Source organism: Polypterus senegalus, chromosome 9, assembly GCF_016835505.1.
Source record: "Polypterus senegalus isolate Bchr_013 chromosome 9, ASM1683550v1, whole genome shotgun sequence".
In the NCBI taxonomy this organism is placed as follows: Eukaryota; Metazoa; Chordata; class Cladistia; order Polypteriformes; family Polypteridae; genus Polypterus; species Polypterus senegalus.
Genome location: NC_053162.1, coordinates 16,647,624 through 16,661,264, shown reverse-complemented (window position 1 = coordinate 16,661,264; position 13,641 = coordinate 16,647,624). Strand labels below are relative to the sequence as shown.

The window sequence follows — 13,641 nt, the reverse complement described above, 5'->3', positions numbered from 1 at the left end:
GGCAGTGACTTTCTTCCAGCACCGTTCATCAATTCTATAGGTGTGACGCAGCTGCCATGTAGTGTCATTAAGGCAATGAGCTGGTCTTCCCTTTTTGCAGCATATCTCGAGGGGAGCAATTAAGTCAAAACCATTTTAAATGATGAATTTACAGCTAAGACAGAATTGTCAATACTATCACTATTATATTGTATTGAGGATTACTTGTGTCCTGTTCTGTGTATTGTATTGTATTGACCCCCTTTTTTTTCACACCCACTGCATGCCCAGCCTACCTGGAAAGGGGTCTCTCTTTGAACTGACTTTCCCAAGGTTTCTTCCATTTTATTTAACCTGCAAGGGTCTTTTTGGGAGTTTTTCCTTGTCTTCTTAGAGAGTCAAGGCTGGGGGGCTGCCAAGAGGCAGGGTCTGTTAAAGCCCGTTGCGGCACTTCTTGAGTGATTTTGGGCTATACAGAAATAAATTGTATTCTATTGTATTGTATCACGTTGGCCTTATATATCAAGACTGGAGAATATGGCTTTAAAATCAGATATAACAGAAGAATTTAAAAAACGAGAATAGCGTGAGGCCAATCTTATAGTAGCAATGTCAATAGTAATATTCAATTCAATCATAAGAGAAAAATGATTAGTGAAAGGAACATCACATATATCATATTATTAATTGAAATACCATGTGTAAGAATGAGATCAAGGGTGTGACTGAGAGAATGACTGGAGCATTAATATATCATATACTATATACAGCATTACAATCAAACGAGTCAAGTAATGATAAAAAGTCATTAACCAAGGGTTTAGATTGACAACAAACGCGTATGTTAAAAATGCCGAAAATAAGTACTTAGTAAGTATCATAGGAGAGCATAATGTCATCCAGGAGATCAGAGAATTCAGAAATGAACGTATCATTAGTTACAGGAAGCCTATAGACCACAGCACACAGGAAAGAAGAAGAGCTACACACTTCAAGAAGTTGCAGTTCAAAGTTACTAAACGGACACTTTGTAAGGTTTAGACAAAAGATCATACTTCTAACCCTCAACGACGCGCTGGTGTATTTTGTACACAAATCTCAGTTATTTTTGTCCAAGGTACTTTTACTTGAACCTACCAGCAGTGTCTGCCATCTATAAACAACTTGATTCACTACAAGTACAGGGTCGCAGTGGCTTCCCTCCAGTGTACCCCCGACAGGTTTTATGAGAGGATACACAATCATAAGTTCCATTTGGTGCTTTTGGTACACCGTGTGGGTATTTAAGTATGTATGACAAAAATGAGATGTTCTTCTTGCAATGACTTTGTCTGTGATACAAATCCTACAGTGGGTGAAAGTGTGGCTGGTGACGAATGGGCACTGGAGTAGTGGATCAGGGTTATTTTCAGATAGTCCTAGACTGTGTCATACTATTCAGTAATATGGTATTAAATTACATTAAAAACACATACAATTTAAAATTATTGCAATATTTTATATTACAACTTCACAACATGCATATAAATAGCCATTTTAATACTGGTGCATAAAGTACAATGTTATAATGGCCGACCCCTTACCCAGCCGGCAACTACACTTCCAAGACCTGTGGCCTGGATAAATTACTGAGATTGAATCTTATACAGTATATGAAGCCATACCTCTAACAAATGAAATTTTCCCCTCAATTGACGGTTTACACAAACACACAAAAACAGAATATATGTAAAAATAGGTGGTTAATTATATTAAATGGCAAACAAAACACTACTGCACATTTCACACATAGGAAAAAAAAAAAAAAAATATATATATATATATATATATATATATATATATATATATATATATATATATACTGTGTGTGTATATATATATATATATATTAACCAACCCGTGGCATAGCATACGCCGCATAATTATTTATTGATGTGTGATACAGTTGTCCAAATGGGGAGGGTTTGAGGATACAACTGTCAGTGAATGTAAAGATGGAACTCTGGAGAGAGCAACATACAATTGTCCGTGACTGAAAACAGGTTTTGGCAGATACAGGCATATCTTTTTGAAAGTTTGGCTCTGTGCCTTATTAATTGTCATTGCAAACGCCAATCTAACAGGAAATTGTCTGTGTGTAAAAGTAAAAGTCAAATTTGAATCTGATGGGGTCAGTGAAATCCGGGGAATAAGGACAGTTTGTGAGGTAGCAGATGTGATAGTCTTACACTCCAGTACATTGTGGTGAATGCTGGTAACAGAACGTCTAGTGCCATTACAGAGACGGATCTCCTCAACCATGTGAAAATCCATTTAACACAAACATTTGTCTGCAGCCATGCTAATGTGACGTCACCTTCCCACTATCGTCTTACTGAAAAACATTTACAAACACATTTCACACCGGAATTTCAATGCAACATTTGCTCAAAAACTTTCACGCTCCAGAAATATCTCAAAGCACATTTAAACACACTCCACTGAACAAACACATTCCACACAGGTCTTTCAATGCACTATTTGTTCGAAAATGTTCCAACTGCAGAGATATCTCAACGCACATTTAACATCACACGCCACTGAACGAAGTATGCAATGTGAACGTCGCCAGCAATGCTTCAAAACAACTCATGCTCTCAAGAAGCACTTACAAACTCATTCCAATTCCTTTCAGTGTCAGCTCTGTGAATTATATATATAGATATTTCTCCACCAAAGCAACAACTTGACACCACCATATATATATACACAACAAACCCTCCCTTGTCCCTCTAACATATAACAAATAACAACGAATAACAATAATGAATGAAATATGGAATGAATGATTGTGAACTTGAGTCTGAGTATATTACTGTCCTGAATGCGGATGACTGGTCAACAGATATGTGATGCGTTTGTATTTCCCGGAACAAATGGAACAGCCTCACCATGAATCCTCGGTTTGTAGTGGATGATGTAATCTGACCCTGGGGTCTCTGGCAATGAGGGAATTGAAGCAAGTCCGGCGGAATGAAAAACAAACTGGTTACCAAAAATCTCCGTCTTTCTCCTCTCCTCTCTTTTTTCTTTGTTCCCTCCTGATTGTTTAAATAGTTAAGAACTGTAACTGATGCAACTGATTGTGATTGAATACAGGTTCTTTCCATCTTGGGGCTGTGGTCTCTTTCCATCAACTGTCCCCGCTGTATTTACGGGGATGACATTCACTGACGCACACATAAACAGCAAACGAGACGATGGAAACAAAATGCACTCAGTACAAGCATTGAAAACACTATACTATGTAGCCCCACTACATCCCCTCCCCGAAGTACGGCTTGATATTGGCCACATGAATAGTGTCAAGCTTGGAGTTAGCGTCGATACTCCTTCTGAATTTGGAAATTAACTGGACCGGTTTGTTTCATGATTACTGCTGGACCTAACCATTTAGGTGCAAGCTTGGCGAAGATCTGCTTGCTGGCATCCGAGAGGTGGTGGGCTCTAGTACAGACCAAGTCACTCGGCTTGAAGTGCGCTTCCTTCCGCCGGGCATTATATAACCGTGCATGTCTGGATGTCGATTCCACCAACCTCCGTTGGATTCTCTGCCGAAATTCTTCTAGCTTCAAAGTGTTATTGTGGAGGGTGATTTGTGAACTAGGGGCTCTGGGTAAGAGTCGGTCGAACGGGCCCTTCAGCTATCTGCCCAGCGCAAGTACTTATGAGATGAGAAATGGTGCAGGTAGTTAAGAGTTAAGAGCAGTGACAATGCCCTTCATCCCCACGACAGAGAACAGAGGAGAGTTCAGAAATGAATAAACTGGTGGTACCAAGTCAGTAACACATTAAGAGTCACCATTAACAATCCAGGTCTTGGTGATGAAAAACAAGTTAAGTTTCTTTGAGGTAATAAAGTCTTGCAGGATAAGAGTTTTATTAGTTACTGACCTCTTGTTAAGTAGGGCAACTTTGACAGATGTAGAAAAGCTTGCTGAAGGATGGGCTTGGGTGAGTGTACAAAGATTAGTAGCATTTACTCCCCTAGAACACTCAGGGAAAGAGTGATTCCACCTTGAAATGGAGAAATTAAATCCAGTATCCAGCATTCAAGGGACAGGGTCGGCATCTTGTGCAGGAGAAGATGGGTCAAAGACGAGTCTCAGGCATTGAGAATCCAAGCCCTGCAATGAAATATTGAGCTGGCGTTGTTTACCAGCAATGCCGGCCTGGCTTCCATGTCGGCGCCTCCGAGGGGTATTTGGCTCATTCTTACATTTGAACACTGACATCCAGATAACGAAATCAGCAGATAAATAAAGCAAAGATGGAGGTTTAAATAAAGACCCATCAGAAGAAGGAAACTGAGAAGATAGCATACAAGAAAAGATGTTAAATAAAGAAACACAATCATAGGACAGTAGTCGCTGGGATAAACCAATACATAAAGACAGAATAAAAACATACATTAATGAGACAAACACACAGCCAGCCACATCAGTCGGCACTATCTTAGTTCATCCATAGTTGTACTGTGCTCCCTTCTCACCATTACACATTCATAGAAATCTCCACCGCCACCGCCTTCCTACACTTTTTTTTCATTCAGTCTGATGAAATCTGTTCAACATTTAAATAGCATCTGAAATAAGAGGTGTAAGTCTGTTCTTTGCTGTACCCAAAATATCATGTCACCTGAACTTGCTGTAACTGGCTATGAAATATTAACAGTTCAAATAACTTATATGAAAGCAGTAGAACATTTCTCATTATATGAAGTCAGGCCAGGTATGAATCCTTTCAAGCTTACTTTTATCTCCAGATGAGCTTGTTAATTTTATACTTGCTCTGGATATCCACCCATTCCCTGGTTATTTCCGGCACCTGCTGTTGGGTGTGGAGGAGGAGGACCAGGTCATTTGCAAAGTCAAGGTCATCCAGCTGTGTCCAGAGCATCTACTAGATCCTGTTCCAGTTCTATGCTGCGGATGTCTTCATAACTCAGTCTATTTCCAGCAGGAATAAGAAAGATAACAGCAAGCATCCTTGCCTCACTCCTTTCTGTACTTGAAGTAATCTATGAGTTGACCACTATGGACCACCTTAAAGGTCATTCCCTTGTAGGAGTTCTGGATAATGTTTGTGATCATCTCCGAAACCCCTTAGTGTCTCAGCAGCTTTGAGAAGGTCTTTCTATCCGCACTATTAAACTCCTTCTCTTAGACATTAAAGTTGTTGTATAGGGGCAAATTCCGGTCCTGTAATTTAGTAGATACAAAATCTATCCCTCTGGAAGCCAGCCTGCTGATCTCAGACCTGGTGTTTAATGGCACCCATCACCTTGTTTAGGATGATCGTGGTAAAGACTTTGTCTTGGATGGACAAGAGTATTATCCCTCTGTATTTGGAGAAGGAGACTTCAATCAGTAACTTTTAAGGCATCAAGAAATATACTAAACACATTAACATAAAACAAACATTTAAATATATAGTGTTATTTGTACATGATTGTTTTTCTTCTCTTTTTTCTTTATCTTTCCCTCTTATGTGTGGGGTTGATTTGTTTGACCAGGCTTTACCATACAGCTCAGTCCTGCATCTTTCTAGATAGAGATAGATAGATAGATAGATAGATAGATAGATAGATAGATAGATAGATAGATAGATAGATACTTTATTAATCACAAGGGGAAATTCACATACTCCAGCAGCAGCACACTGATAAAAAAACAATATTCAATTAAAGAGTGATAACAATGAAAGTATAACAGACAGGCAATAATTTTGTATAATATTAACGTTTACCCCATCGGGTGGAACTGAAGAGTCGCATAGTGTTGGGGAGGAACGATCTCCTCAGTCTGTCAGTGGATCAGGACGGTGACAGCAGTCCGTCGCTAAAGCTGCTCCTTTGTCTGGAGATGATCCTGTTCAGTGGATGTAGTGGATTCTCCATGATTGACAGGAGCCTGCTCAGCGCCCGTTGCTTTGTCCCAGATGTTACACTGTCCAGCTTCATGCCTACAATAGAGCCTGCCTTCCTAACAAGTTTGTCCAGGTGTGAGGTGTCCTTCTTCTTAATGCTGCCTCCCCAGCACACCACTGCGTAGAAGAGGGCGCTCGCCACAACCATCTGATAGAACATCTGCAGAATCTTATTGCAGATGTTGAAGGACGCTAGTCTTCTAAGGAAGTATAGTCGGCTCTGTCCTCTCTTGCACAGAGCATCAGTATTGGCAGTCCAGTCCAATTTATCATCCAGCTGCACTCCCAGGTATTTATGGGTCTGTACCCTCTGCACACAGTCGCCTCTGATAATCACGGGGTCCAGGAGGGGTCTGGGTCTCGTAAAATCCACCACCATCTCCTTGGTTTTGTCGGTGTTCAGTTGTAGGTGGTTTGAGTCGCACCATTTAACAAAGTCCTTGATTAGGTTCCTATACTCCTCCTCCTGCCCACTCCTGATGCAGCCCACGATAGCAGTGTCGTTAGCGAACTTTTGCACGTGGCAGGACTCCGAGTTGTATTGGAAGTCTGATGTATGTTGGCTGAATAGGACCGGAGAAAGTACAGTCCCCTGCAGCACTCCTGTGTTGCTGACCACAATGTCAGACCTGCAGTTTCCGAGATGCACATACTGAGGTCTGTCTGTAAGATAGTCCACGATCCATGCCACCAGGTATGAATCTACTCCCATCTCTGTCAGCTTGTCCCTAAGGAGCAGAGGTTGGATGATGTTGAAGGCGCTAGAGAAGTCCAGAAACATAATTCTTACTGCACCACTGCCTCTGTCCAAGTGGGAAAGGGATCGGTGTAGCATATAGATGATGGCATCCTCCTCTCCCACCTTCTCCTGGTATGCGAATTGTAGATTGTTGAGGGTGTGGCGGACCTGTGGCCTCAGGTGGTGAAGCAGCAGCCGCTCCATGGTCTTCATCACATGTGACGTCAGAGTAACAGGCCGGAAGTCATTCAGCTCACTAGGACGTGATACCTTTGGTACTGGGGTGATGCACGATGTTTTCCAAAGCCTCGGGACTCTCCCCTGTTCCAGGCTCAGGTTGAAGATGTGCTGTAGAGGACTCCCCAGCTCCAGCGCACAGGCCTTCAGCAGTCGTGGCGATACTCCATCTGGAATGATAGTTCTACATGCTAGTTACAATATAGATAAAGGTTAAGTTCCATTTTTTTCATGTCAGAGTTATTTAACAATAATGGTAAAGATTAATTTGTCAAATGAAGTAGCATTGTAAAATGAAGCATACTTTATACATTTTAAAAAATAACTAGCCTGCCCTTGTGTTTTATAATGGAGCTAATGGGTTCCAGGGTCCCATTGTGAAAAAAACCCTTAGAGGGTAAGTTCTGTATTTTTTAAGTTTAATGTATTTTTTCAAAAACATAGTATAAATGTATTTCATCAAGTTAAGTGCTTTGTATAAATTTCAAAAATATCATGCCTGAACTGAAGCTTTAAAACTTAACCAAATATGTTAGTTTTTCAAGCCAAGACCATTGTCGAGTATTAATGCATGACTTCCATATTTCTGATGCGTATTTGTGACAACAAAAGAGATCTGGAAATAATCATTTATTGTGTATTCTTGTTACTGTTTTTCTCGAGGTAAGGATACAGTATGTTTTCTGTTCGCTTGTGTGAGTTCTCTCATAAAGACAGAAATAAATCAAAACAAAACCAACTACTGTATGTGTCATGAAGAGTTTACTGTGATTTGGTCTTTTGAGAGGAAACCATGCCTCTCGGGATGAAAGGTTATTGCGCAGGGAGAGTGTTGTCTTCTTTTAATATGGCCGAATCTCATAATATCAGTGACTTTTGTCGAAAAACAATATATATAAACTATTTTACAATTTGTGTTTAATCGCAGATCAATACTCAAGAACTGTCCATCCATCCATTACCCAACCCGCTATATCCTAACTACAGAGTCACAGGGGTCTGCTGGAGCCAATCTCAGCCAACACAGGGCTCAAGGCAGGAAGCAAACCCCGGGCAGGGCGCCAGCCTAGTGCAGGGTACGCGCACACACACAGACACACTAGGGACAATTTAGGATGGCCAATGCACCTAACCTGCATGTCTTTGGACTGTGGGAGGAAACCAGAGCACCCAGAGGAAACCCACGCAGACACAGGGAGAACATGCAAACTCCATGCAGAGAGGACCCGGGAAGCAAACCTGGGTCTCCTTACTGTGAGGCAGCAGTGCTACCACTGTGCCTCCATGCTTCCCCTCAAGAACTGTCTTAACTTAAAAAAATTATGTATTTGTTAGCTTTTTAAGCTTTACATAATGTGCCATAGCATGTAAAATGTCTGTGTGAGCAAGATATCTTTTTAAATTTATTGAAAGCTCTTAGCTTTTCAGCATAATTTCACATGGAAATGCATATAATGTACAGTATATCATATGTGTGAAGAAGTAACGTTAATTTGAATAATATCACACCCTTTCAAAATTACAGAATACATTCACATTGAGGCAGGGAACATTTCAATGTATAAAAATTTGCCTTCCATATTTCTGAGGCATATTTGTGACACCAAAGGTTAGTTCTATTTTCTCAAGGTAAGGGTACAGTTCTTACTCACTTGTCTTCCCACAGCAGGTGCTATGGGTAGAGTTAAGGCACTCATCCCCTGTGCCATGCTTTATTCTGCTCATTATCCTACTTTTGCAGTGTCTTGTAATGACAGACACAAGCCAATTACATTCTCTGTTGTTATTTTGCATTGCCTACAGAGTGACATTCAGGTGAAGGGCAGTGAAGTGAAAAGAGCAGGTGTGTTTCATTGTTCTTTTTACAGATAATAGATCTGAACTGAAATGACTACACTGCATTGTATTTTTAATAAAAGCCTTAGATTTTTGAAAAAATCAAGCCACCAGTGCATATGGCATATTGTGTCCACCCACAATAAAAAATAATCAGAACTTCATTAAACATAGGTGCATTGACATTGATAAACTGGTCATAGTGTGTGTATGTGTTTGCCTTGATTTGGTTTGGCATCCGAATCCAGCCATTGTGACTTTGTCCTAGATAAGCAGGTTAGCAAGGTGAGTGGATGGTTAGATGTATGCCTGTAATGTCTTCTCACTTAATTCTATGCTAAACACATGCTCAGTATTCTCTCTCACCAAAGCACATGTATGTATTATAATCCAGCGGCACCAGGCAATATCTTTGTGAAATAACGAAATATACGAATATTGAAATCATATAAGCAATTCTAAGTGTGACTTTTTCATTATTTGTGACAAGATGTCTACAGAACAGAGACAGCATTTTCACATCTGGGTATCATCATTCAATTTCAATAATGGTGCTTGATGATATCCATACCCCTGGCCCTAAAGGATGCCGCCAACAAAGTGAGGCACACAGCTGGCCTACTTTTAAAATGGCTGAATCTCAAAAACAATGTTTTGCTTCTTACTTTTTTTTCTTCTTAAAACGTCATTGATACGCTGCTTTGCAATATGTCTGTCATCTCAAGACGCAGATGAATATTTGATAACATCTGAAAAATGAGCATAGCCTGTAATTTTTAAGGCTTTTCTATATAATAGGACCCCTTTACACTTTACCTCTATTATAAAATGCAAGAGTGGGATAGTTAATTTTTAAAATGTATAAAATATGCTTCACTTTAGAACACAGTTTCATGTGCCAAATTGATGTATACCATGACTGTCCAATAACAGACATGAAAAATTCCAAATGTACCCTTTAAAGTTAAGCCATTCAGAACGTTTATATTCAATAGTGTGTGGCAGTGTACTAATAATTTTTTGTTTATCTTCCTTAGTGCATCTTTATACTTGCAGCATCTGTGGCAAGTGTTACAAATACAAGTCCAGTTTTCAGAAGCACATGGAGGAGCATAAACATTTAGGTAAGAAATGGTAAATATGCCTGGTACAGTTGCTGTTTAATTAGTTGTAAAGTATATGTACAGTGTGTGATTTAACAGGTTGGCAAACACCGTATTTAGCAGTTTATTTACATGAATGTTATTTTAATGATTATACATTTTGGGATATAGTGAGAAGTCAAGCAAAATGACAGCTTTTATTGGCTAACTAAAAAGATTACAATATGCAAGCTTTTGTGGCAACTCAGGACCCTAATTCAGGCAAGATGTACTACAGAATCTGGAGTTTCCTGTGCTTATATAGACACCAGGACAGATACAACACAGTATAACACCCTAGTACTACATTTTGGGATAGTAATGTGAGGTACTTATTTAAATTATAAAGCTTAAGTGTGGTATTTTGGAAGTTAGACTTTTCTTTTTGGCGTGCTGTTATTTGCTTTGTTAATTTAACCTATGTTCAGTCATTATATAAAAAATGGTTTCTGTCTGAGTGCCTGGAAGTTGCTGCCATTAGGACTGCATTGTAAACATGAAAGAGAAGAGCTTTAAATCAGGGGTGGGCAAAGTCAATTCTGGAGGGCTGCAGTGGCCGCAGGTTTTTGTTCCAACCCAGTTTCTTAATCAGAAAACAATCCTTGCCAATAATTAAATTTCATAGCTTGTTAGTGCTTTAACTCTGCCAAGCATATGGAGTGTTGTTGTAGACTATTTCAAGGTCACTGAATACAAATATGATGTTATTTTTTTTTCTATTACAATTGAGAATATTTAGACTTTGTACATTTAGATTTAAGCCCTCATTTTAATATTTCAAATATTTGACACAATTATTTTTGTTTATTCGAAATACAACCTCACAAAGTAAATCAGTACATATCTTAGGAACCTGCCGAATTAGGGTGGCTTACCTTAATTCAAACTTTTTGTTTATTTTCACTTCCAGGGATGTATCCAGAGTTGCCTATGGAGGACCTGGAAAGTCCAGAAGGTTCGGAGGTGCAGTCACAAATTATGGGTATGTTAAAAGGAGCATTTTAAAATCATGTGATAGCTTCATAAGGTTTAGGATATGAATAGGTTTAGTTTGTTACTGAAATGCTTTGTAACTTTTTATTTTTATACTCTATGTTAGCTAATTAATTTGTCACTTGTAGTTATGGATTAAGTATTGGCTGTCTCTTTGCCTGTATTTGACACTGAGATTGTCTGCTGTGAATAAAGTGCTGACAAAATTCACTTCCATCATCTACTGTTCAGTGATCCTGGGAAGTATTCACTTTTTGCAGCTATAGAGTGTAAAGTCATAACTAATCTGTAGATAGTAGGGTTTTCCTTTTAAACCTACTGTTTGAATGTAAGCAAATATTATTCTTTTATTAAATTTTTGTGGTATGAGTGTTTTTGATTTGCATAATGCATTTATACATTTAGGCAAATTATGCAGGCCAGAATGAATACTGCTTTTAGTAACGATGTGGACAAATGCTGTAAAGGTGGAATGTCATAGCCTTTTCTTTTAAAATATTTGTCCATAATTTTTGAGTAGAAACCAAATGTGCTTTTCAAGGATGTGTTGTTATACAAGGATTGACAGTTACAGTCATATGAAAAAGTTTGGGAACCCCTCTTAATTCTTTGGATTTTTGTTTATCATTAGCTGAGCTTTCAAAGTAGCAACTTCCTTTTAATATATGACATGCCTTATGGAAACAGTAGTATTTCAGCAGTGAAATTAAGTTTATTGGATTAATAGAAAATATGCAATATGCATCATAACAAAATTAGGCAGGTGCATACATTTGGGCACCCCAACAGAGATATGACATCAATACTTAGTTAAGCCTTCTTTTCAAATATAACAGCTTCTAGACGAGTCCTATAGCCTTTAATGAGTGTCTGGATTCTGGATGGAGGTATTTTTGACCATTCTTCCATACAAAATCTCTCCAGTTCAGCTAAATTTGATGGCTGCCGAGCATGGACAGCCTGCTTCAAATCATCCCATAGATTTTCAATGATATTCAAGTCAGGGGACTGTGACGGCCATTCCAGAACATTGTACGTCTCACTCTGCATGAATGCCTTTGTAGATTTTGAACTGTGTTTTGGGTCATTGTCTTGTTGGAATATCCAACCCCTGCGTAACTTCAACTTTGTGAGTGATGCTTGAACATTATACTGAAGAATTTATTGATATTGAGTTGAATTCATCCAACCCCCGGCTTTAACAAGGACCCCAGTCCCTGAACAAGCCCCACAGCCCCACAGCATGATGAAACCTCCACCATCTTTGACAGTAGGTAGCAGGTGTTTTTCTTGGAATGTGGTGTTCTTCTTCCACCATGCAAAGTGCTTTTTGTTATGACCATATAACTCAATTTTTGTCTCATCAGTCCAAAGCACTGTTCCAAAATGAATCTGGCTTGTCTAAATGAGCATTTGCATACAACAAGCGACTCTGTTTGTGGAGTGAGTGCAGAAAGGGCTTCATTCTCATCACCCTGCCATACAGATGTTCTTTGTGCAAATTGCGCTGAATTGTAGAATGATGTACAGATACACCATCTGCAGCAAGATGTTCTTGCAGGTCTTTGGAGGTGATCTGTGGGTTGTCTGTAACCATTCTCACAATCCTGCGGATATGCTGCTCCTGAATTTTTCTTGGCATGCCAGACCTGGGTATAACAGCAACTGTGCCTGTGGCCTTCCATTTCCTGATTCCATTCCTTACAGTTGAAACTGACAGTTTAAACCTCTCAGATAGCTTTTTGTAGCCTTCCCCCAAATCATGATACTGAACAATCTTTGTCGTCAGATCTTTTGAGAGTTGCTTTGAGGATCCCATGCTGTCACTCTTCAGAGGAGAGTCAAAGGGAAGCACAATTTGCAATTGGCCACCTTAAATACCTTTTCTCATGCTTGGACACACCTCTCAATGAAGTTCAAGGCTTAACGAGCTAATCCAACCAATTTGGTGTTGCAAGTAATCAGCATTGAGCAGTGACAGGCATTCAAATCAGCAAATTTACAAGGGGACCCACATTTTTGCACAGCCAGTTTTTCACATTTGATTTAATTTCATACAACTAAATACTGCTTCACTAAAACTCTTTGTTCGGAAAACACCCCAGTACTCTGATGTTCCTAGGAAATGAAAGACATTCCACTGTTATCTTTTTTGTTGAAAGTAAATTATTATGCAGGCCGAGTGGAATTCACAAACTTTTTCATATGACTGTACATTGTACTGTTTTAAAATTTAGATTGTCTGGATGCATCAATGGAAGATGATGAAATTTCTGTGGAAAAAAATAATTTGAAGGAGACGAAAGATGTTTCAGGTTAGTATATTACACTAGACCTTTAATGACATTTAATATCAAGGAATTGCAAAGTACCTATTTGTTTAGCCTGTTGTTAAACTTTGAATTTACTTTAGATGTTGTCATTACCAAATGCTGTTGAAAAACCAGTTCTAAAAAATAGTTTCAATGTTTGGATTGGAGACCAAATATCACTGGGTTGTCCAGTGACCTTGTTCGCCACATTTTTTCCTTCAAAATTTGCTGTGTGGCTAGCTTAGGCAAACTTTTTTTTCCCCCAGTGCTGCATGATGCTTCACGAAGCCAGTATGACATCACAGAGTTGTAGCAGCTATGTTGAATAGGAATGTCACTACCCTATCTGCGCTACCTGTCTGATCTATATTATACATGTACAGAACTGTCACGCATCTGTACTATAAGCATACTCCTCCTTGGACTTTATGGTGCT

The 13,641-nt window shown here is 39.2% G+C and overlaps 1 protein-coding gene across 3 annotated transcripts in view; it reads left to right on the top strand.

Annotated features, from left to right (window-relative positions):
* LOC120535130 (zinc finger and BTB domain-containing protein 41-like) overlaps nucleotides 1-13,641 on the top strand; it is a 133,291-nt gene that overhangs the window by 61,950 nt on the left and 57,700 nt on the right. For all 3 annotated transcript variants that reach the window (XM_039762738.1, XM_039762739.1, XM_039762737.1), the window contains exons 7-9: nucleotides 9,796-9,882; nucleotides 10,811-10,882; nucleotides 13,131-13,208. In XM_039762738.1, coding sequence (XP_039618672.1) covers nucleotides 9,796-9,882; nucleotides 10,811-10,882; nucleotides 13,131-13,208 — 237 coding nt within the window. The remainder of the gene's footprint in view (nucleotides 1-9,795; nucleotides 9,883-10,810; nucleotides 10,883-13,130; nucleotides 13,209-13,641) is intronic.